Below are 21,898 nucleotides of genomic sequence, written 5' to 3' on the forward strand. Positions count from 1 at the left end.
ATCAACAACCACTGACCAAAACCCACTGATCAAAACCCACTGATCAATGGCCATGAGTACCATTCACAGAGAGTTGGGGAATGGCTGCAATCACAGCATTGTAAGATGGCGAAAGATGTACCCTTAGGCCCCCTCCTCGATTCAGAGATGGTCTTTCCCTTTTCACGTAAATGGCCTCCTTGACTCCGCGCTCAAACCAGCGTTCCTCCCTGTCCAGGATTTGTACATCCTTATCATTGAAAGAGTGTCCACTGGCCTGTAGGTGTAAATAGACTGCAGAGTCCTGGCGAGGTAGCTCTTCTGTGTTGTGCCGTCCGCTTCGCCAGAGGTTGTTTGGTTTCCCCGATGTATAAATTCTGGCAATCCTCCTGGCACTTAACAGCGTACACTATGTTACTCTGTGTCGGGGGACACACATCCTTGGGGTGGACCAATTTTTGGCGCAGCTTGTTTTGGGGTTTAAAAGCCACAGAGACTCGGTGTTTAGAAAAAATGCGTCTCAACTGTTCCGATACTCCTGATACATAAGGGATCACTACAGGTTTTCGCTTGGGCAGCGGTTGTCCTTCTCTCCTGGATCGGCTGGAGCTTTTTTTAGGTGCCTTTCCAGCTTTGACAAAAGTCCAGCTGGGATAACCACATTTACTCAGGGCCTTCTTGATGTGCTGTTCTTCTGCCTCCCTGGCCGCTGTGTCTGTGGGGATGGTGTTCGCTCTGTGTTGTAGCGTCCTGATGACACCCAGTTTGTGCTCCAGTGGATGATGAGAGTCAAACCTTAGATACTGATCCGTATGTGTAGGTTTACGGTACACGTCAGCTTTTAGATGACATCTCTCACCTTCTCAACAAAATCCAGGGTGTTCTGGATGTGGTGTTCAGAGCTGCCTACCAACGGGTTGAAGATCGAAGCCAGAAACTTGGAGATGTTATAGGTGACAGAGTTGATCATGCAGACAATCGGTCTTAAAGGTGCACCCTGTTTATGTATTTACACCTACAGGCCAGTGGACACTCTTTCAATGATAAGGATGTACAAATCCTGGACAGGGAGGAACGCTGGTTTGAGCGCGGAGTCAAGGAGGCCATTTACGTGAAAAGGGAAAGACCATCTCTGAATCGAGGAGGGGGCCTAAGGGTACATCTTTCGCCATCTTACAATGCTGTGATTGCAGCCATTCCCCAACTCTCTGTGAATGGTACTCATGGCCATTGATCAGTGGGTTTTGGTCAGTGGTTGTTGATCAATGGTCATGAGAATTTGCGTAATTATGATTAAGGAACTGACCTCCCAGCCATTGTTGGTTTCAGTCATTATGCAAATGTACTGTTTATAAGGTTGGGGAAACTTGCAGTCAGCTGAGACTGAAGAAGTCACTTGGATGAGTGACGAAACATTTCTCCCACAAAACGCTACGTCCAGATGAACAGAATCAACTTTTGGAGAACTCATCTGTGTAATTTTGGTCTGAGCATATGATGTGTCCTCTCCCAGGACATTTTAATCAACACACAAATCCTTTATTGCATTCTGGTGATGTTTCTTTTTAATAATGAGAGGGTCATGTTGAGGGCCCCAAGCTCCAACTCAACTCAATGACAGCTCTGTCAGGATCACCTTAATTGAGGGGGTCGTTCAAGTTCAAATTCTGTTTGAAATGTTTTTTCTAACGCTCTGTTTTGTTTTGTTTTCTGCTAATTTCATTTATTTATTTATGTATTTATTTCAGACTGGCAATGTGATAGCACTGTGACATGTAAGGTGAGAACCAGGTTTGAGTACCATCTGGTTTATGGAAATTGGTCTCCCCGTGGAGTAAGCGGTAGTTTTACGTTCTCCCCTGCAGGTGGCGCCATTGTCCCATTATTACCCCTCCACCACAGAAGAAGTAGCCCAGTTGCTTCGTGCCTGTGACGATGGCGGTCGTCTTGAGGGGAAGTTTAGTAACGTTGTTCAAGGTGAGAGCACAAATTATGTTGACGGGCTTTTTGTGTAAATAGAAAAAAAATGGCTGCTTTAGTCATATTTCATATAAACGCAGCAAAGAGACGTTTACGCACTGAGTGTTGTCATGTGTTTCTTACGTGAATGCTAACCATCGTGAGCTTCGTGGACGTCTGCATTACTGATAGAACGATTCTGAAGTGTGTTTCCGTATCTGGAATTATTTTGCTGGACATAGTTCTCGGTTTGTTTTATTTGTCAGTAGATACGCGCCTTAATAAGACATCCTCGTTAATTGAGAAGGTCAGCTAAATTAGCTTAGCCTCCCAGCCTGTGTCAGTTAACCATGTCAGTAACCTCCCTGTCCTTAGTGAACCGTTAGCTACTGCTACTCGTGGGGCTAATCACAAGCTTAGAGACTTGAAGCGAGCAACTCAGACAAGGTTTAGTTTTCAGTCAGATTTCTAGGTGTCAGTAAGAGTGCAAATATATTCAGTGTCTTACTTTAACTTGTAAGATTGCAGAGTTGGCCTTTTAACTTGTTGCCTACAGGTAAGATGCGGGTGAGGGTGATAATCATTCAGGATCACCTTGAAATATACAAACCGGTGACAAAATAAATGAAGAGGACGACAACATAAAGTCTCTTATTAATAGATGCTGGGGCAACACCAGGACAGTTTTACCATGCATTGCTACTGATTCCTAAAGTCTCAGGAACTCTTCCTGGATGGAAAACCACTTTTTCCCCATTGTGGTCGCGCAGAGTGCTGTTTTACCCGTCGATCCAAAACCTCCCTTAGGGTTTTCAGCTGTTGACTGACCATTATTCTCAACGACAATTTTTCATACCACTAAGTAATAAATTTCTCATAGATCTAAATGCAGATGTAACTCTTCCCATTGAAACATTAGTACTAGCCAGTACAGAGCCAGTAAAAAAAATGTCTTTAGCACAGTGCGAAGCTTGTGTCACAGGGATTATTTATACATATACTGACTTGATTATTTGGACAGATGTAATCTGTGGATCAACTATGACTCCAAGAAGAAAGCTCCTCCCCATTCTTTTTGTCTTGGTGGTCAGCAGACAGTAACATCTTCTGATGTTGTAGTGTACTAGTTAACACAATTCACCTAACAAGCCAAAGATTCCGTCAGGAAGGGCATCTGACCTAAAAATCCGTTGAGCTACCCATTGTTGCATGAAAGTTGCTGCTGCTGCTGCTGCTTCTGATTTGCTGATTGAAGCATAAATTCCCATTAACAGTATATGGATGGCAGAAAATAAGGATGGCATAACCTGGCTTGTTTGAGACCGATGCGCCTGCCATCTTTGCTCAAACAATGATCTACAAAGACTTCATCTTTCAAAGTCACCAACACCTTTTCTTATTGCCATTTTCTATTAATACAGAATCACCTGGGCCTGCTTAAAATATTCATATATGCCTCCAAACCTGATTGGAGTTGTGTTATATAGTGCACCTGTGTGGAAACATCTGCATTTGTTGTTTCTTTATTTACGCAGATTTTTTTTTTCTCATTTATTTGTCTGTGTGTATTTACACAAAATCCCCTACTGACATCTTCCCTTATAAAATGCATCTAGGCATCATCCTGAATAGCAATATGCATGAAATTACTATAATATTAGGTGAAATGTAATTTATAATATTATATACAGTGTTGTACCCTCATTCTCTCTTTCTGACTAAAACATGCTTCTCATAAAGTTGGGCTCACGTCATGACATGATGAAATGAGTGAAATAGGAAAAGACATTCCTGCTACACAAAGTTGTTCTCACTTGGTGTTTTTTTTTTCTAACAAATGTCTGAACACAGGTGCATTCCCCCAACATTGTTTTATTCCGATAATTTCTAAATGTCTTTATGTTTCAAAATCTTGAACAGATTTTTGTATATACACACTGGGGGGGGGGGGGGGGGGGGGGAGGTCAGAAGCTGTAACAAGCAAACATTGAATGTAACAGATGTAGACAAGTGATTCTGGTGTTGCTTGTTATCAAAAAAGTTCTTTTTGACCAATTGGACACTAACAGACCTCTGACCAATGATCAATGACCAATAATAGTCTTGTTTCAAGTAGGCTAGCTGCTCTATTAACTTCTCTTAGGTCCTAAAAAGTTACCACAAAATGTATAATGTAGGTGCACTGTTTGGTATATGTGCAAATTATATATATATATGTAGTATATCTGTCTACAAGCCCATAATAGTTGAGACTCATTGATATACTCAGTGGACTTATATTATCTACCAGTCTGTTGGTATCATCATGTATAACAACTGATTAAAACAATTAAAACTGTAAATAGGCTGGAGAAACACCATTCAATAATGTTATAATTGTTGACATTGTATATGTTGCCCACAAGAAGACACTCTGCAGCTTCCCAGTTGGAACAACCCGTTGATCCAAACTAACTTGGGCAGAGTTGAGCTTAAATGAGTATATAAACAAACATAAATAGATTTAATTAACATGAATCTGTTGTATGTGTCTGAAAGGGAAAAAAATTCTGCAGTTGAGCTCTCGATATTAGGGTTTTCAATGTGTTGATAAGTAATACTATTAGAGAGTAGATATATGGGTTTATAGTATACTGCAGTGTTCTTTGTAATACTGTACCTAGTAAGTGTACCTTTGTTTCCCTCCTTCAGGGCCTGGTCGGTTCCAGGTGTCCACAGTTGGCCTCTCGTCCACTGAGTGTATCTGCTGGTCTCTGTAGTCCAGAAACACCACCGGCCCGTGCTGATGCTACCTTTAAAGTCACAATGGTGCCAGGGGATGGAGTAGGACCTGAACTAATGACTGCTGTAAAGGAAGTTTTTAAGGTACATTTACATAAGATTGACGATGGACTCATAACTGCTTTTTATCCTTATACCAAACATGTTGTCTTCAGTATATCAGGTTTACTGATGATAGAAAATAATAGGGAACTTTTGACAAAAAATACATGTACAGATTTTTTTTTTCTCTGTCTGGTCTGATTTTTTACATTTTTCTTATATTAAATGTTAAGAAGCTCCTTTTTCATCTCGTTGTGTTTTACAAATAATCTCCTTGCTTTACTTTTTCTAAGAAATCATTTTAAATATGGTGCTTAATGTTAAAGTAAAATAGTGCATTAAAACTGAGTAAGATTGTCATTCTTTATGTTGATTTGTGATTTTTTTTTTTTAAGAATGATTTTTTTTTTCTCCCCATTTTTCTGAAGGCAGGTGATGTCCCAGTAGAATTTGAGGAATTCCACATGAGTGAAGTGCAGAACATGGCCAGCGAGGAAAAACTGGAACAAGTGTTGACCTCTATGAAGAGCAACAGAGTTGCCATTAAAGGTAGTCTTATTTCCTTTAATTCTTTGATTTTTCTCTCACAAAAAAATTGAATCCAATAACAAAAAGCTGATTTAAATGGCTGCACTGAAGTAGTCTGAACTGCAGTGTATTTAGGCTTTAACATGTTGGGGCACGTTACCTTATTTAGGAAAGATTCACACACCCATGGAATTCAAAGGCGAGCTGGCTTCATATGAGATGAGATTAAGGTAAATGATCAAATAAAAAATTGTGTGTTATTATTTGCATATGTCACGTTTAAAAATAACTCTACATCCGTCCACTCCCCAGGCGCAAGCTGGACCTGTTTGCTAATGTAGTTCATGTAAACAGCCTGCCAGGCTACAGCACTCGTCACAACAACCTGGACCTAGTCATCATCCGTGAGCAGACTGAGGGGGAGTACAGCTCCCTAGAGCATGAGGTAAACAGTACTCTTACTCACTGCAATCAGAGCGTAAACAGCAGTTTTACACCCACCTGCAAACACACTGGAAGGTTTGTTTAAGGGTTTTGAAAGAAGCCTTAAACTGGGCATCAGAATATAGTTAAGTCACAGAAATACAGATTAAGCCAGATTTTGATTTGTCCTTTACTTATATTGAGGTTCTTTAACTCTCCTATTTATTCATTTTAATATGAAACCTAGTTTACAGCATGATTATTTACACTTAGACCTCAAAGACTGTCTACAGTCAGGTTATGTGGGAGATTGTTGTTTATAGAACATAATGTATGTGTTCATTTTCTTGCATGATTCTTCGGCAAAATATATTTAACCATATGTTGTCATCCTCTTGTGTTTTCCAGAGTGTAACAGGTGTGATTGAATGTCTGAAGATCATCACCAGAGAGAAGTCACGCCGCATCGCCAAGTTTGCCTTTGACTATGCTACCAAGAAAGGGCGAAACAAGGTCACTGCTGTTCACAAAGCTAACATCATGTGGGTAATTTTTTTTTTCTTTTAAAGGCAGCTTTGTCTTTGTTATTGTCTTATTTTGAAACCATGTACCTCCATTAAGGCTAAAAATTAGCATTACAGTAACTCCTGTCCTCGTATCTTATTTCAGGAAACTCGGTGATGGCCTGTTTCTGCAGAGCTGTGCAGAGGTGGCACAGCTGTACCCCAAAATCAAATATGAGAACATCATCATTGATAACTGTTGTATGCAGGTATAAACAGACTTGCAGTTCCTTCCCTTTGCCTTATTATTATTGTTCTTATTATCCATTACCATTCAGATTAAATAAGTGAATGCTGTCTTTTATTCCTAATTGTATATTTATAACTTAGCGTTTGCTAGAAGTGCTCCATTAAAAAAAAAATAGAATAACTGAAGACGTGCACTTTGATTTCACTGCAGTAAATGACCATAGCTGAGCACCGCTGATTCAGGCTTAAATTTGTCATTGTATTATTCTTCTGCAGCTGGTGCAAAACCCTTACCAGTTTGACGTGCTGGTGATGCCTAACCTGTACGGTAACATTATTGACAATCTAGCAGCAGGGTTGGTTGGAGGAGCAGGAGTTGTTCCTGGGGAAAGCTACAGTGCAGAATATGCTGTTTTTGAGACTGTGAGTTTCCAAAACCTCTCGCTTGTTTGTCTTTTTGTTTTGTTTTTTTCCTTGTCCTGATTTTACTTAAAAGCCTATACTTTCCCTTTTTGTATTACTGTATTATTATTGTTTTTCTCTGAACAAAACAGTGGTGTTTACAGCATGACGAACGGTAAAAACTGCGTTTTCTACAGACAACTGTAGCAAACACTTTGCGAGTGAAAAAAGAAAAAACACCCCTTCCCTATTGGTGTTAGAGTTTACCATGTCAGCCAATCAAAAAAATGAAAAGGCAACATGTGACAATTGGTTGTTTAGGGAGAAGGGGAAGTTTTTAGGAGTGACACCGGAGACGGAAAGTGGGCGAGCGAAAGACAGAGAGAGCGAGTTTTCATATGTGAGACATTAGTGACGTTTAGCGTGTTTGGAGGCTGTAGTTAGTGTGCTGTGTAGTTATTGTTTTTTATTATGTGTCAGTTAGACTGCTGAATTTTATATTTGCTCTAAAAAAGCCGTCAAAGGCAGATTCCAGTGTAAACGCTGTTCCCACATGGAAAACTGGACTGATGCACCTCCTGCTGTCAGACCTGCAGGGTTTAGGCCTTTGGTGTTCTCCTCTGTCTTATACTGAACACAAACTACATTTTTTGGACTGGCACAAATAATTTGTGTGTCTTCTTATTTGATGCAGAACACCTGATCGTTCTGTAAATAGACTTAAATGGTTATATAAAAAACGTCTGAGGCCTTGGCTGCATTTTTAGGTAAATAGTACCATATAACTTTGTTGTTTGCAAAACTTGTGCATAATTTTTAGAAATGTACAATTTCTATTTGCATTTCAAGTTAAGAAAATGATTCATTAAACATGTTTGTGGGTTTTACAGTAAAAAATATAACTTTTCTACTCGGATTTTGAATTTTTTTGTCTGAATTTAGATCCACTGTGCTAATATAGTATACCAAAATGAAAAAAATAACTCAAATTTCAGATATTTGAGGTTGTGCTGAAAATAATGATACCAAACAAGGCAAGAAAAACACATTTTAAAGGTGAAATATAGAGGTAAAATCAAAAGTAGTCAAAAACGGCCAATTATACCCTGGACCCCAGAGGGTTAATGGACTGTTGGTTTCTCTGCCCAGATCCTTATACTGCAGTTTTTCATTTCTCGTATCATTTTTTTCTTTTTCAGGGTGCACGCCACCCATTTGCACAAGCTGTTGGAAGGAACATTGCAAACCCCACAGCCATGCTGCTCAGTGCTGCTAACATGCTCAGGCACCTCAAGTGAGTCACCTTCTACATGTTTTTTCATAATGAGTATATCAAATTTTACACAATAGCCTCAAATTGTCTGTCCTAACCCAATATAATCATCAAGATCTTAAACAACCTCAGGCAGCTCTGTTTGTCTGAATGCAGACATGTGTCTGGTCACCTGTTCATTGTGATTATATTGTGTTGCAGTCTGGAATACCATTCTCAAATGGTGTCAGATGCTGTCAAGAGGGTCATAAAACAGGGCAAGGTAAGTGTTAGCTCTGCCCAGTCTGTGCTGCATGCAGGCTTTGAATGATAAGACCACCACTATGGTATATAAATCCAGAAGCATTAACATTATTAACACCAAAAGAGCTGCTTTTTCTGTATGTTTTACTTCCACTTTTTCAGTACCTCTAACAGAGTAAAATAACAGCTGATAGCTCTGCAATATGTGGGCAAATAAAGTCAGACTTGTATATTCTAAATCTGTGATCTTGGTATTGTGGGTCAATAACTGCTGTCTTTGTGTACACAAAGTCTCAAAGAGAACCTCTAAAGAAAATGGTGATAGAAACGTAATGTAAATCATTGATTACATTACACTTGCCTTAGATGAGCTTGCCTTAGAGCTCTGCCTTGCAGTCTAAGGCCAACAACATCATCTTAAATCTCAGTAGTTCTTGGCCTACAAATAACTCATCCTAACTGTTTGTATACTATACCATAGTGTGTTAAAGAGCCTTTGAATTCCTACTTTTAAGTCACTCTTAGCTCCTCTCTTTCAGTGCCTTCCTTGCTTAATTTTGTCCCTCTTCTACATGTTCAGGATTGTATGGGTTTGTTAACAAAATTATGTCGTAAATTCCTTTTTAAACTATTTTGGACTAAAAAGCTGCATCTGCTCTGTACTGAAACTAACATGCACTGACACAAACATGCACATGAAGGTGGTCAGACTTTGTCCCCTAGATGATGATAATAAACACCAGCTTGCAGGGTAGTTTATCATTAAAGTATTATTATTTTTATTATTACACTGTCTGAATGCTCATTTTCTCCCATCTGCTTTAATTTCCTCCACCTCCTTGTACCCCATTGCCATCTGTTTGTGTGTGTATACATTTGTGTGTTTGTGCAAATTCCAGGTACGGACACGAGACCTTGGCGGATACTGTACCACTACCGATTTTGTGCATGCTGTTGTGGAAAACCTGCGTCACCGACCCATTTACTAAGATATTTCATCATAGACCTCGCTGACTGACTCCTTTTTCCCTAAATCTGGACGTTGTTCTTAACATGGTCTGGATGCATGTTAAGACACCCTCCCCACCCACCCACCCCAAATGCCAGCTCACTGAGAGCTGTACTATACATTTCTGACATAAGTTGCATCATAATGACATTAGTTCTGCTGGCTTGCTTGTAGATCCTCTTCCGTTAAGCTTTGACATCTGTTGATTTGGGATTAAAAAGTATACCTCATGATGTTTTGCATCACACAGCTAGACCTCCTGTTTCCTGTATTCATGCAGTCTCCTCTGCCCTCACAATCTTTTGTCCATTTGCATCTTTTTGTTTTTGGAGTTTTGAACTGATGAGTTCATAAAGACGATTTCTTCGCACATTGTGGGAAACGCATCTTTTTTTTTTTTTCTTTTCACTTTTATTATCTAAATGTTTCTTCCTGTCCCATCGGTCTCGCATTTCATTGAAAACTTGCTGTAAAGCCACCAGTCTTTTAAAAAGTTTGTATCGCCTTTTTTCAGAATTGGTCTAAAAACTAACTGTAACTCAGTAACAGTACAACGCTGCTACAAATTACTGCACATTTAAATAAAACTGTAATTTCATTATTGCAGCACTATAAATTCAACTATTGGTGCTGGGATTTCCTGTTCACTGTAACCTGGCGTAATTAAAAACATAATTGGCAGCTGTTGGGGAAACTGATATGAAAGATCAGTATCTTTGTGCATCAAAAAAAATTAAATGGCAGCATTAGCTTGCATTAGCCATTCACAATCAAAGTCACCATTGTTGTAGCATGTAGTTTATTAAAAAGAGTTATTTAAGCACATAGCAGAATAATTTGTTACATGATTATACAGAAATCAGCCATAACATTAAAAACATTAATATTATTTGGATCCTTACTGTGGTGCTGCTCCAAGCGCTGACCATCAGGCTGTGGACATGGGACTTGTCCTGTGGTGTCTGACTTGGATGCTCACAAAGGTTCCTTTGATTTGTTTTGGTGTGATGCAGTGTAGTCAGGGAGAGGCTGCTGCTGTCAGGGAGTGTTGTCACCTTGGAAGGGTGTGCCTCTTCTGTAAAAATGTTGGTGGGAAGCAACAAATAAAACCTCCCAACAAATGCTCTCACAGCACATTGATCAATGTAATTTACATTTTAATTGGTTTTGATGTTTTTGCTGATTGCTGTATGGCATTTCCTGGTTTAGTCTTCTTTTTTTTCCCCACCATAAAGTCAGCACAGTTATAACTGCTACACTAAGGTTCAATCATCCTGTCCATCTCGCTTTTGGTACCATTTTGCATCAATTTGAAATGGAAGCTTGCTCACCAAAAATAAAAAAAATACTTTTTCAGTATACAGTGTTTGTGTGTTGACCTTTGACCCAAGTTCCCCAGTAAAAGCAATATCATGTGCCTTTAGCCAGCATTTAAATTTAAGTATTTCAACAAACCAAGAGTTTCACTCATACTGAACAACAACAACGTGATCTTTCCTGGATCATTAAAATACACTGAAATACTGTATATGGTCATTTGATGTGTTTTAAATCCAAACCTGGACTGGTACTTGAAATAATGTGGGGCCAGAAAAAGAGAGGAAAGTTCAACTGATGCTTTTTTTTTCTTTTCATATCATCATTCACACTGTGTTCATTCTGTGAGTACTGCTTTCAAAGGCTCTCTAACATGCTGACCGTGATACAGAATGTGGACATGTGTTTCTGCAGCTGTGCATATAATAACGTGCTGTCCTTATGTTTGCAACAGGTGCGCACTGCAGATCTGGGGGGCTATGCAACAAGCAACGAGTTCACCCGTGCTGTCATTGCTAACCTGTCGGTCTGAGCATTATGTTTGCAGATCTGTCAGCTGCTGAATCGCACACATTTTTAATTATCTTCCTGTCTTACACGCTTGTACGCACAGTACAGCCCTATCCCCCTACATTCTACACGCAGTGCCCTTCTTATCAGAGCAAAATGCAAATGAAATACATTGTCCACAATGTTTTATTTTTGCTGTTTTACAGTTGATATTTAAACACTTAACGTTGCATCCAATTAAAAAAAAAAGTGGATTGGTGATATTTTTTCTTTTTATTATGGTGCAAAACTTATAATGCTGTTACACTATTTCACACCACTTCCTGACATTCTACTGCCTTGCATGATACTCTAATTTCTACTTAATGATTTTATGTGTGGACATTAACCGGAAGTCAAAACACAACGTATGTATATTTCAATATTAATAAAGTTTTAACTTAATGCTTCTTCATTTATGCTATATGAATAATAAATAAGAAATGGAATATGACATCTTGCGTGCAGAATCCTTGAATGAGCATTATGGAGACTAATACGGTGTTATTAAAAGTTTATTATGGCTGATGGCACATGTCACCTCGCATGAGGATCCTAACTCCCTTCCTGTGTCCAAACATATTCATGGTGGTTTTTGGAGAATTTAAATGTTGGTAAAACTGAGTTTTTCTGGCTGTGTTGGGTGTATCATGGGACAGTGTATGCTCCAAGTCCCCAATACCATTAACTAACAGTTCAATATTAAATATATTTTTTGCCTTCATCTATATAAATTATTAATAAATTGTAGGAAATTTTCCAGCTTTCTCTTTACTGCAGAAGGTCGCAAAAGAGTTATTACAGGTCAGTTATGTGACTATTTTCAGAGGAATAGTTTATGGATGAATTTTAGTAATAAATTTAAAGCATAGAAGCAGCACTATAATGATGCTTCCTTATGATCTTCTCACACCCTCAGACAACATCTCTGCCTGGCCTTGTGCTGCTAGATGAGTGCAACATTTCATAACACTGATCACGTGTACCCTGCCTCTTACCTTATGGTAGCCAGGATAGGCTCCAGACATCCCTGCGACCCTGATAAGGATAAGCGGAAGAGGATGGCTGGATGGACTAGAATACACAATTGTGTTTCCAGGAAGTTTTAATTGTAGTTATTTATATATATAAATGATGGTTCTTACACACAAAAGTTAATCACGGAGTTCCACAGGGTTCTGTGCTAGGGCCCAGACTGTTCTCGTTATACATTCTTCACTTTGGAATTAATATTAGAAAACGCTGCATATACAGATGATACCTGATGTTGATACAAATCGTCTGGTTAAACTCCTGGCATGTGTTAAAGATATAAGGGCCAGTAATTTTGTTTTTTCCTCTAGCCCACAGTTTCCTATTGATTATTTTATTAACACATGCTCAAAGAAACACAACAACAGCAAAAAACAATGAAAAATATTTTTTATTAAACTTTCTGAATCTGATGATCATTCCGACTGTTGTAGACAGAAAATGAACTATTTACCCTTTATATGTTACTACTAGTTATTTATTAGTTTCAAAGTGGCTCAGTAAATTATATTTAAAAAATTGTTACCAGTAAAATAAAAATATAATTTAAAATGTATATTATTTTAGTTAGAAAATCAGTTCTCTACCTACTTATCCCTACTAAACCAAGATGTAATACTGAAAACGTCATTAGAAAGGGTAAAAATGTAATAACCTCAGCAAAATAACTTGACTAATAATGAAAGGATAAAAATAATAATAATTTTGCTTATAGGCAAAAGACTATCGCTGGATATATTACTGAATAAAATAGTCTTTAATTATTTGTTAAAAATAAATTACATGGCTTTCAACAAATTACCTTTTCCTCTATTAAACATGTGGGCCCAACCATCAAACTGACGTCACATTTCTGTAATATTGCCCCTGGAGAGTTGCCTCTATATTGCCTCTTTAAAGAATAATCTGATAATTCCCTTTGAAATGTATGTAGATTGGAAAAATGAAGTGGTCTATCATCAATCAGAACAGGTCTCTGGCCCTCAATGCTGTGTTAAGTAGCACTGATGGGGGCCGCTGCAGTGTGGAAGGTGTAAAGTGGATCTGGGCCAGCAGGTGTCGCTGCGGGCTACAGAGAAACACAGCGGAGAAGAGACGGGGCCAGGCCTGGGAATTCGTTCCCCGCTTCCCATTCTTCCTATGCAGACAGACACACAACATGGCGGACTAGAATAGTCGGCCGACGCGCCCGGATACAGCGGATAAACCCTGGGATTTAACATCCAAGAAGGCGAAGAAAATACCCTCCGAAGAGACGCTACAGAAGGGCGAAATTCTAATTTTTTTGGAGGGGGCGCTTTCTTTACCCTGGCTTTAGCGGATAAACTGACTGTGAAGTGTTGGCAGTGCGTCCCAGATCGTGGTTCCCTCCTCTGCTATCACCCTGGTCCCCCCCCCCCACCTCCACCCCACTCACACTCTTGGTTCCTGGGGTGTGGAGAAAGGGGCCGGGGTTGAAAACGTGGAAGACAGGATAAATTCCCACTTGGCTTTCATTTTTTCCCCCCTTCTTCTTCTCTCGCCTCCCCCTCCGGTTTCCTTTGGGCTCTACAGGAGTTGTGGTGAGTTTTCTTGTTTTTGTTGCGCAAAGCAGAATCCCACTTGTTACAATGTCGCTCTACGAGCATGTTTCCCCGTGTTGTAACATCGTGTCACCCTCAAACGAGCACTTTCCGTCCCCGTCCCCCCCTTCCTCCCGCTTTTTACGTTACATGATGCCGTTATCGATGGGGGGGGGGCTCGTCCACGGAGTAGCGCGGCGTTTAATGAGTTGTGAGCCTCCCTGTAACGCCTGAACATTTCAGAAGTAGCTCGGAGGCAGGGAGGGAAATTTTGGCGAGAGGGGACTCCGAAGAAAGGAGGGGAGGGGGGAAGCTTTAAGAGAGAGTGCGACAACATTTAAGAAGTTGGTTTTGTTGTGCCAACACAGATGCTGTTGCGCTTACGCTGGAACAAAGAGGGGGTGGAGTGGCGGGGAGAGGGGGTTCCAGGGTTGCCTCACTGGAAAGTACACTTTATTGATCAACGCTTTGTTATTACACGTTCAGAGAGGGAGGGAGTGGAGCTGGCTGGGTGGAGGAGCAAGGGGGGGCTTCATGCGACCCACAACAGGAATTAGGTCGCCCTGACGTTAACGTGTATGCTCTGTCACATCACAGCGGCTGCTTTGTGTTTCCTCACCTCTTCAAGATGGGGGTCTCACATGTGTGCTTTCCCAAACTTTTTTCTTTTTTTAATTATTAATAATAGTCCTCTCTCTTTCTAAGCTTTGGGTGTATCCAAGCATACAATTTTAGTCGTGTGGGTGTTGATGGCTTTTTAAAATTATTATTATTTTAATCCTCTACTCAGACTTGAGCAGTGATTCGTGATTCCCAGCTCATCAGAACACGGATCTTGTTGTAAGGGTTCGCTTGTCATTGCCAGTAGTGGGAATTGACATTAAACATCGGTGGCATAACTGCTGCAGCCGAGCTGAGCATCAGCGAAAGAGTGTGAAAGCCTCAAAGTCAGAGCAGAGAGAGGGAGAGGAACATCGTCAGGCTGATCGGACATGGCAGAGACTTCCTTGTCATTTCTGGGAAAAGCCTCTGCTACAGAATGTCAGCCTGAAGCTCCGCTTATAATGCTTGGTTCAGTTCACTGAACTGTGGCACATATCTATACACCATGCTTCACCATGTGTGCCTCCCCACAGCAGGCATTCAGCTTCACTTGAAGCCGTCATGTCATGTTAGGACGATCTCAGTGCACAAAACCTCCCAACTCCTGTGACTCTTCTCTCCGGCTTATCCTGACCTCTGTCTGTCAGGCCTGAACATATTCACCTTTCACCCTGTACCCCATTAAAAAACAAACCAAACCAAAAAACTGTAACATCATATCTGCCTGTCAAACATCACCAGCACCTTGAAAGCCGTATTGTGAAAAGAGGGAAAAAGTTTGCTTTGGCAATGCGGCAGAAAAAGGCAGGGCTGTTAGAATCGTGCTCACTATGCCTGTATATATCTTTGCACCTATTCTAAGGAGAGAGAAAAAAATGAGTTATTTCTGTCTTGTTGGGATGCTGTCAGAGTTTTAGCAGAGGAAGTGGAGTGATCATCCTCGCACCACATTTTTCACGATTGGCCTAGTTACTAAAAATAAAATAAGTATAGCTTGAAATCACTTTGTGGGAACTTTGCGTCGAGTGTCAATGAGTGGGTGTTTAAAATAATGGCCCGTGTGTTGTGAAATTTCACAATTTCAGGGCTCTGACACAATATTATGAGTTTGCTTTTTGGGTGGGGCTGGAGGTATATTTTTGTTTCCACCTGTGGGCCCTGTATGTTTTGCTGAGGAAGAGCACTGTAATTCAGCCTCTCGCGGGATAAACACTGCTCCATTTAGAGGATTATGATGCATTACAGGGGCCTGATTGGAGCTACATGCGATATGTCAATTGGATCTTAATGACATTTATTCCACAATACAGGAAATGAACCTGTGTGATTACTAATGACTGACTAAATATTGTGCCTGGCTAGAAAGGACGCCATCGAACATCCTTCAGCTTTGCCCTGCCTCTCTGCTGAATGGAAATAGTAATTATGTAATATCTTCAAGTTATTTAGTCAAATGTTTCTTTAAAATCTTCTTGATTCCGGCTGACTGGTGTTTCTGGTCGCTCACGCTCATAGCAACGATTAACAGTGGGTGTTTTTGTACATGGAAAAGTACTTTGGATGTGCAAAGAGGTTCTTTTGATTTTTGTAAGCTCACGTGGGTCCACGTCAGTCAGGAGGATCTGGTTGCCACCTTCCTTTTCCACCATAGTGTGTTAAAGCAGTGCTGTTTCTCCCTTTTGGGGGATGTTAGAAATCAACATAAAGGATTACTCTTGGCTGTACTGCAGTACTGTAACTACAGCTACATGAATACCTTTTTTTCCTCATATGGCATATGTGTTATTATAGCCAGTAATTGGGTTTAAAACTTTTTTGTGTGTGATTTCTGTTCATAAAAAGCAAGAATTTGGAGCCATGTTGCACATTTATGTTGTGTTAGGTTTTCACTTTATTTCAAATGAGTGCCTATGATTCACACTGAAGCTATATGTATTAATATTTGCCATCGGCCTGCCAACAAGACTTGTTTTGTCCTGCTCTGGAAGAAGGGGGGGAGTGCTCAGAGAGCCTGTAAGCAAGTGAGTAGTTTTTCAGTGCACCACCTAAAGGTGAAGCTGGACAAAATGGATTTTAAAGAGAAGCCAAGTCATGATGTTGCTTTGAAGTCAAGTCCCCGGTGATTATGTTATTATCTTAGATGGTTTTGTTATCTTTCAGAGGAAAAGGAGGGGACGGCTGCAGTAGGATGACTACTTCAGATATCAGAGCTGTCATTTTGGGTTTCCATTGATAGAGATCCAAAATAACCAAGGGATAGTTGGCAAGTGTTGCTGGGAAATTGAGCAATGCCACCCTGTGCATGTAAACCTGTATATGTGTATTTTTTTGTATAAGCAGTACTTAACCGATCATGGAGATGTTTATTTACTTATATATTGCAAATTAGAGCTTTTTTTTCCTTAAATATTTCCTTTCCTTAAGATTTTTTTCTGGATGTTCCAATAACTGCTTTATGGTTTTGTTGTCATGTGACAAAATTAAATTAAAGAGCTTAAAGGGAATAAATCAATAGGACATAAAATGTATTGAAATTATCCGCAACTTGACCACAGAGTAAAACATCAGTAAAAGTAAATGAGTAATTTCTAATGCAGTAATAGCCTACTCATTGATGGGGGCTGTTTTCTGTATTTACTCCTTTGTTTACGTGTGTCTACATTTTACTATCATCAACAGATGGTATCGGCTCAGCAGCAAATGTGGATAGAGGGGCCTTTAACTTGACACCTGGTTAAGGTCAATTTTATGGGGTGTTATTAAATTCTATACCCCCTATGTTGTATTATAAAGAAAACATGTAAGAATCAAACCTTCAGCTCAAATTTGGCAACCTCAGACATCAGACCAAGCTTGTATAATGACGGAACGCAGCAGGATGTCCTCACAGCAACCCCTACACACACACACACACACACACACACACACACACACACACACACACACACACACATACACACACACAGATTTTGTGAGTTGTATATAACTAAGTGGTCACTTAGGAGAACAGGCTCTACTGTATTGTATGATGTTCATTATTTAAGAATGAAAAGTGTGGTCCTGTGGTGTAATGGTTAACATATTACACATCAGATTCCTGCTTTGAGACTGGGAGGAGATATAAACTAGTGGGATGGGTGTTTTTCATCAGGAAGAACATCTACTGTAAAATCTGCCTATACAAATACGGGACTACAGCTGCCTCTCATTTCTTAATACATAGGACATAAAACAGCTCTAACAAACTTGAAAAGTGAGCGGTCCCCAACCCCCGGGCCTCGGACCGGTACTGGTCCGTGAGTCGTTTGGTACCGGGCCGCGAGAGTTGAGGCTCAGGTGTGAAATGTATGGTTTTCAGGGTTTTTATCAGTTTTCAGCTTTATTTTGTTACCATTTTTATCATTAACTCGGTTTTCCTGGGTCTTTTCACGTGTGTTATGAATAAATCTTTTTTTTCGGTACCGGTACTAGTTTTATTTTGTTGTATTTATCCGTGACACCTTAAAGGCCAGTCCGTGAAAATATTGTCGGGCATAAACCGGTCCGTGTTGCAAAAAAGGTTGGGGACCGCTGTTTGGTGTGACCACCTTTAATTCTTCAATAAAACTTTGGCACTTATGTTGTTGGTACAAAACAATTTAATGCCTAACAGACTGATTTTTTTTTGGGGGGGGGGGGGGCGGACCAGCTGCTAATAAGCGTATCAGTAAGTGTATGAGTTCTTGGTAATGTGTAGCACAACACTGGTCGTCCCTTGAGTTACGTGCCTTTTATATGCTTGAATGATTCATAGGTCGGTATGACTGTTACAGCCCCAAGTAACTGTACTTTTCTTTTTTATTACTCCTGTTAATTAGTTATAAAATCAGCTTACATCCTTCACTGCTTTATATATGATATGAGTGTTGGCACCAACAACTACAAAGATAAATGTTTTCTGCCTCCCAACAGCTGCACAGGAGCAATAAAATATAGTCTAAAGCTGTTTAAAAATAGGTTTTAAATACAGAGATTTATTATCTTTTAAAACAGTTAGGTAAGCAAGACTAACAGTGTGAAGTTCTCATTCAGTGCCAACTTTTGGGGCTTGATGGTTTTTATATACCGGTACGTAGTGCAGTGCCCAAAAAAAAAAAAATCTGATTTCATGCCTGCTTCAGATGCATGCTGGATCTACAAATCGGTTTTGGTGTTTAAGTTTCAAAGGGCAGAAGTGAATCGAGTTTCATTGTGGCCCTTGAGCTGTCCATTTGGCCCTGCACCACTCTTCAAGGTCACAGTGGCTTTTGTGGGGAGACCATGCTTTGCGCCTCCACATCCTCTCTGTGTCCAATGTGGGAAAGCTTGAGAGGCCCCTGGCATGCTCTGTGAGAAACCCCACAACGAATTAGACACAGAGCAGAGCTTCACTGACTCACCACTTTCACTCATTGAAACAAGTTAGTTTTCTTGATCCTTCCAGCCTAATGGAACCAAATGATCATTACAGGCTTAATAACAGACACAGCAGTCTCTCTTGCCCTTATGATTAGCCAGAATAGTAACCCCATGCTTCTCTTCATCTTTTCATCAACTCACCAGCTTGTGAATGAAGCCAACAGGAACACAAACCACACCAGCAGGGAGTAGTATCCCTCAAAAAGGGAAGTCCAGAGGATTGTGGCTGTTGTATGTGGCACTGGGGACATATAATCTGTGGTCTGTTTTAGAGCATGAGTCCTAGCGGCCTTGACTTAGACCTACTTCAGTCTCCCGTGAAGAGAAGCATTCACAGTAGTTCAGTTACCCCAGACCCCCTCCCTCTGAGGACATAGAAACAGTATTAATATGCTATGAATGGAAACAGACAGACAAGCAGTGCAGAAACTTGTGAAGCTGGAAGCCTTGTGAGAAAGCCATGAATGGTGAATTCCCTTGACTCTGCTGCTGGTGTCCTGTCGTTGAGGTCTAGGCTCTGTGTGGTACAGGGGTCAAGCGCTTACCTTTTAAAATATATTGAATCCTAAATACAATTATTTTTAAAAATAATATAAAAGATGAGTGTCTTTTAGTCCTCCAATGCCTTCCATTAATTAGATGGGATTGGAATGTGAGTAGTTATTTTGATATCACTTTCAGCATAGCACCAGTCCCCCTGCTCTCAGTGGCAAAAACAAAGAGAACTAAAAAGTAAAAAAATGTGGTCACACTAGAGCTGATGCTACTGTACTTGATGTCACTAACACAGTCTTTTCCACACACAGAAAAAATCTGCAACTCGCTCCCTGGCATCTGAATCACAACAGTCTTGTCCCGTTAACACATTGATAAAACGAGCAGTCTCGACTGTGGTTTCAGTCACATCTACTTTAGATAAAAGGTGTGATCAGCAACTGCTAGGGATTCTTCTTTTTCTATTCATACATTTATATTCCTGCAGTTGAAAAATATAGTAATAACCTATATGACCCTAAGGTCACATGTAAATACAAAACCATCACTGAAGTCCTCAACCATGAGCAAGAACTTGCCATATCAAATGACTACCTTGCATTGATTTTGGCCTGTGGTTGTCATGGAGATGTAATATTGGACTTCCTTTATATTTTACCTATAAATGCTCCTTTCACTGTGTGAATGAAATTGCATGGCAACAGCCCAGCTCTTTCACAACTGTACGATTGCTCTCTTATTAGGTCTGCCTGCGCTTGACTGTAGACAGAATTGTATGTGTCATTATAAGGCTTTGACTTGCTTGCACAGTTTCTCAGAGTTCAGTATATTATCATTCATATATGTATGTATAGATAGATAGATCTTCACTGTACTTGTAAATATGAGACTTAAAGAGATTCCAGTGGAAGTGAAGGAAACCTTCATCAAGCCGAATACACATAATAAAGCTGGAGAGACAGACAGCAAAAAACTTTAGGAGTGGCCAAATAACAATGTGATGCATTCTTAATTGAATGAATGCATTTGCCAGCTCAGCAGCACCAAAAGGTCTGAAAGGCCATATAAGATGACTAAAGTGCATGATGACTGAATTATTTCCATTGTTAAAAAAAAATAATTTCACAACATCTGACCAAGTCTTGACCAAGCTAAGAGGTGCCTTCATGAATGTAAATACAAAGTGTTTCTAACTAGGTGCAAAAGAAAAAAGACTCAAGAACAGGAAGGCCAGATTAGACTTTGTAGATAAATATCTTAAACAGCTGGCACAGTTCTTCCATCCATCCATTTTCTTCCATTTAAGCATGTATGGCTGGCACTACCGCTACTGTGGTACTACTGTGCGTTGATGATGTGACTGCTGATAGAAGAAGCAGAATGAATTCAGAAGTGTACAGGGTTATGCTCTCTGCTTAGATTAAGCCAGACTGATTGCACAGCACTAGCAAATAGATAGTGACCCAAAACAAAGGAATGAGATATTAAGTGGCCAAATAAGTCACCTGATTACAACCCCAAAGAACATGCTCATCAGTTTTAAATACAAGATATTTTATGTACCGTCATAGCACTGTCCCCTACATTTGCTGGCTGCCATTAAGAATCTATAAGGTTATCTTAAACAACTAAAAGGGTATTGGTTTTTGGTTTCTTCTACCCCCAATTTTTTACTCACAAAATGTGACACCTGCTCTTTGACTGCAATGTCAGCTGTCTGTTCCATAATCACAGAGAAATACTCTGGAGACTTTATTTAATTAGCATTCTCAAAACATCACGGGACATAATTTCAGTAAACACGTTTAGGATATCATGAGAGACTCACTTGCTATCCTTACAAATTAGCCATGACTGCAACTCTGGTATATCCTTAGCATACAGGTTTAGCAACTGGATCAAATTGAACTGTGCATCTGGTTTCATTCAAATCGCCAATCCTTGACACTGAAGACAGAATAATGTAGCCAACAAAGCTATTCTAGCAGACATAGAAGGAACAATGCTAGCAGCAGCAACTTGAAAAGCCATCTTACACAAAAGCTACCATCTTACAAACCTTGATCATGTGTTGATAATAGAAGCAGGGTACTCATATTTATAGCTGTAGCACAGATCTCAGAGGACACTTTTTTTCATGGAGTTTAAAGCTATGTAGAGAAATTTAATTTCTCAGCTAGTTTTATACAAGTCATTCTCTTCTTTTGTGTTATCTGTCAGTGTTAACTGATGAGCACTGGTGGAACTGGAACTAGTGGATTTCAGTTTCCTAACTACAAATTTGTCCATTTCATCAACATTACATCTCTCTCTCTCCAAGGCTAATGTTCTAGCAGCTAACGTTGCGTAAGGAGCGTTGGTGCCAAACTGTTCGTTTGTTCTATGAAATAGTGCTCTGATTGAAGTTCTCAGACCTGAAAGTTTTCATATCGAGTCAATCTAAATTTAATCTGGGCGTGTGCCGGCACACATGGGTGCTCAGCATTCTGTGGAGGCCAAAGTTTTTCTGCCC

The 21,898-nt window shown here is 39.9% G+C and overlaps 2 protein-coding genes across 4 annotated transcripts in view; both read left to right on the top strand.

The window, feature by feature from the left end:
* Positions 1-1,734: 1,734 nt before the first annotated feature.
* Positions 1,735-11,711, top strand: idh3b (isocitrate dehydrogenase (NAD(+)) 3 non-catalytic subunit beta). 2 transcript variants are annotated; one of them, XM_080891501.1, is made up of 12 exons: positions 1,735-1,759; positions 1,845-1,956; positions 4,630-4,803; positions 5,190-5,310; positions 5,459-5,519; positions 5,602-5,734; positions 6,121-6,254; positions 6,382-6,484; positions 6,741-6,887; positions 8,066-8,160; positions 8,341-8,401; positions 9,282-11,711. In XM_080891501.1, exons 2-12 carry the CDS (start codon positions 1,915-1,917, stop codon positions 9,369-9,371), a joined length of 1,161 nt encoding a protein of 386 aa, XP_080747627.1. In that variant the 5' UTR covers positions 1,735-1,759; positions 1,845-1,914; the 3' UTR covers positions 9,372-11,711. The 2 variants fall into 2 exon arrangements, with proteins under 2 accessions (XP_080747627.1, XP_080747628.1); XM_080891502.1 differs by having other exon boundaries at positions 11,163-11,711.
* A 1,703-nt stretch (positions 11,712-13,414) lies between these two features.
* Positions 13,415-21,898, top strand: part of ptpra (protein tyrosine phosphatase receptor type A) — a 28,252-nt gene continuing 19,768 nt past the window's right edge. For both annotated transcript variants that reach the window (XM_080892544.1, XM_080892545.1), the window contains exon 1: positions 13,415-13,851. The gene's annotated coding sequence lies outside the window, so the exon portion shown is untranslated. The remainder of the gene's footprint in view (positions 13,852-21,898) is intronic.

This window comes from Rhamphochromis sp. 'chilingali' (assembly GCF_963969265.1).
Source record: "Rhamphochromis sp. 'chilingali' genome assembly, chromosome: 9".
In the NCBI taxonomy this organism is placed as follows: Eukaryota; Metazoa; Chordata; class Actinopteri; order Cichliformes; family Cichlidae; genus Rhamphochromis; species Rhamphochromis sp. 'chilingali'.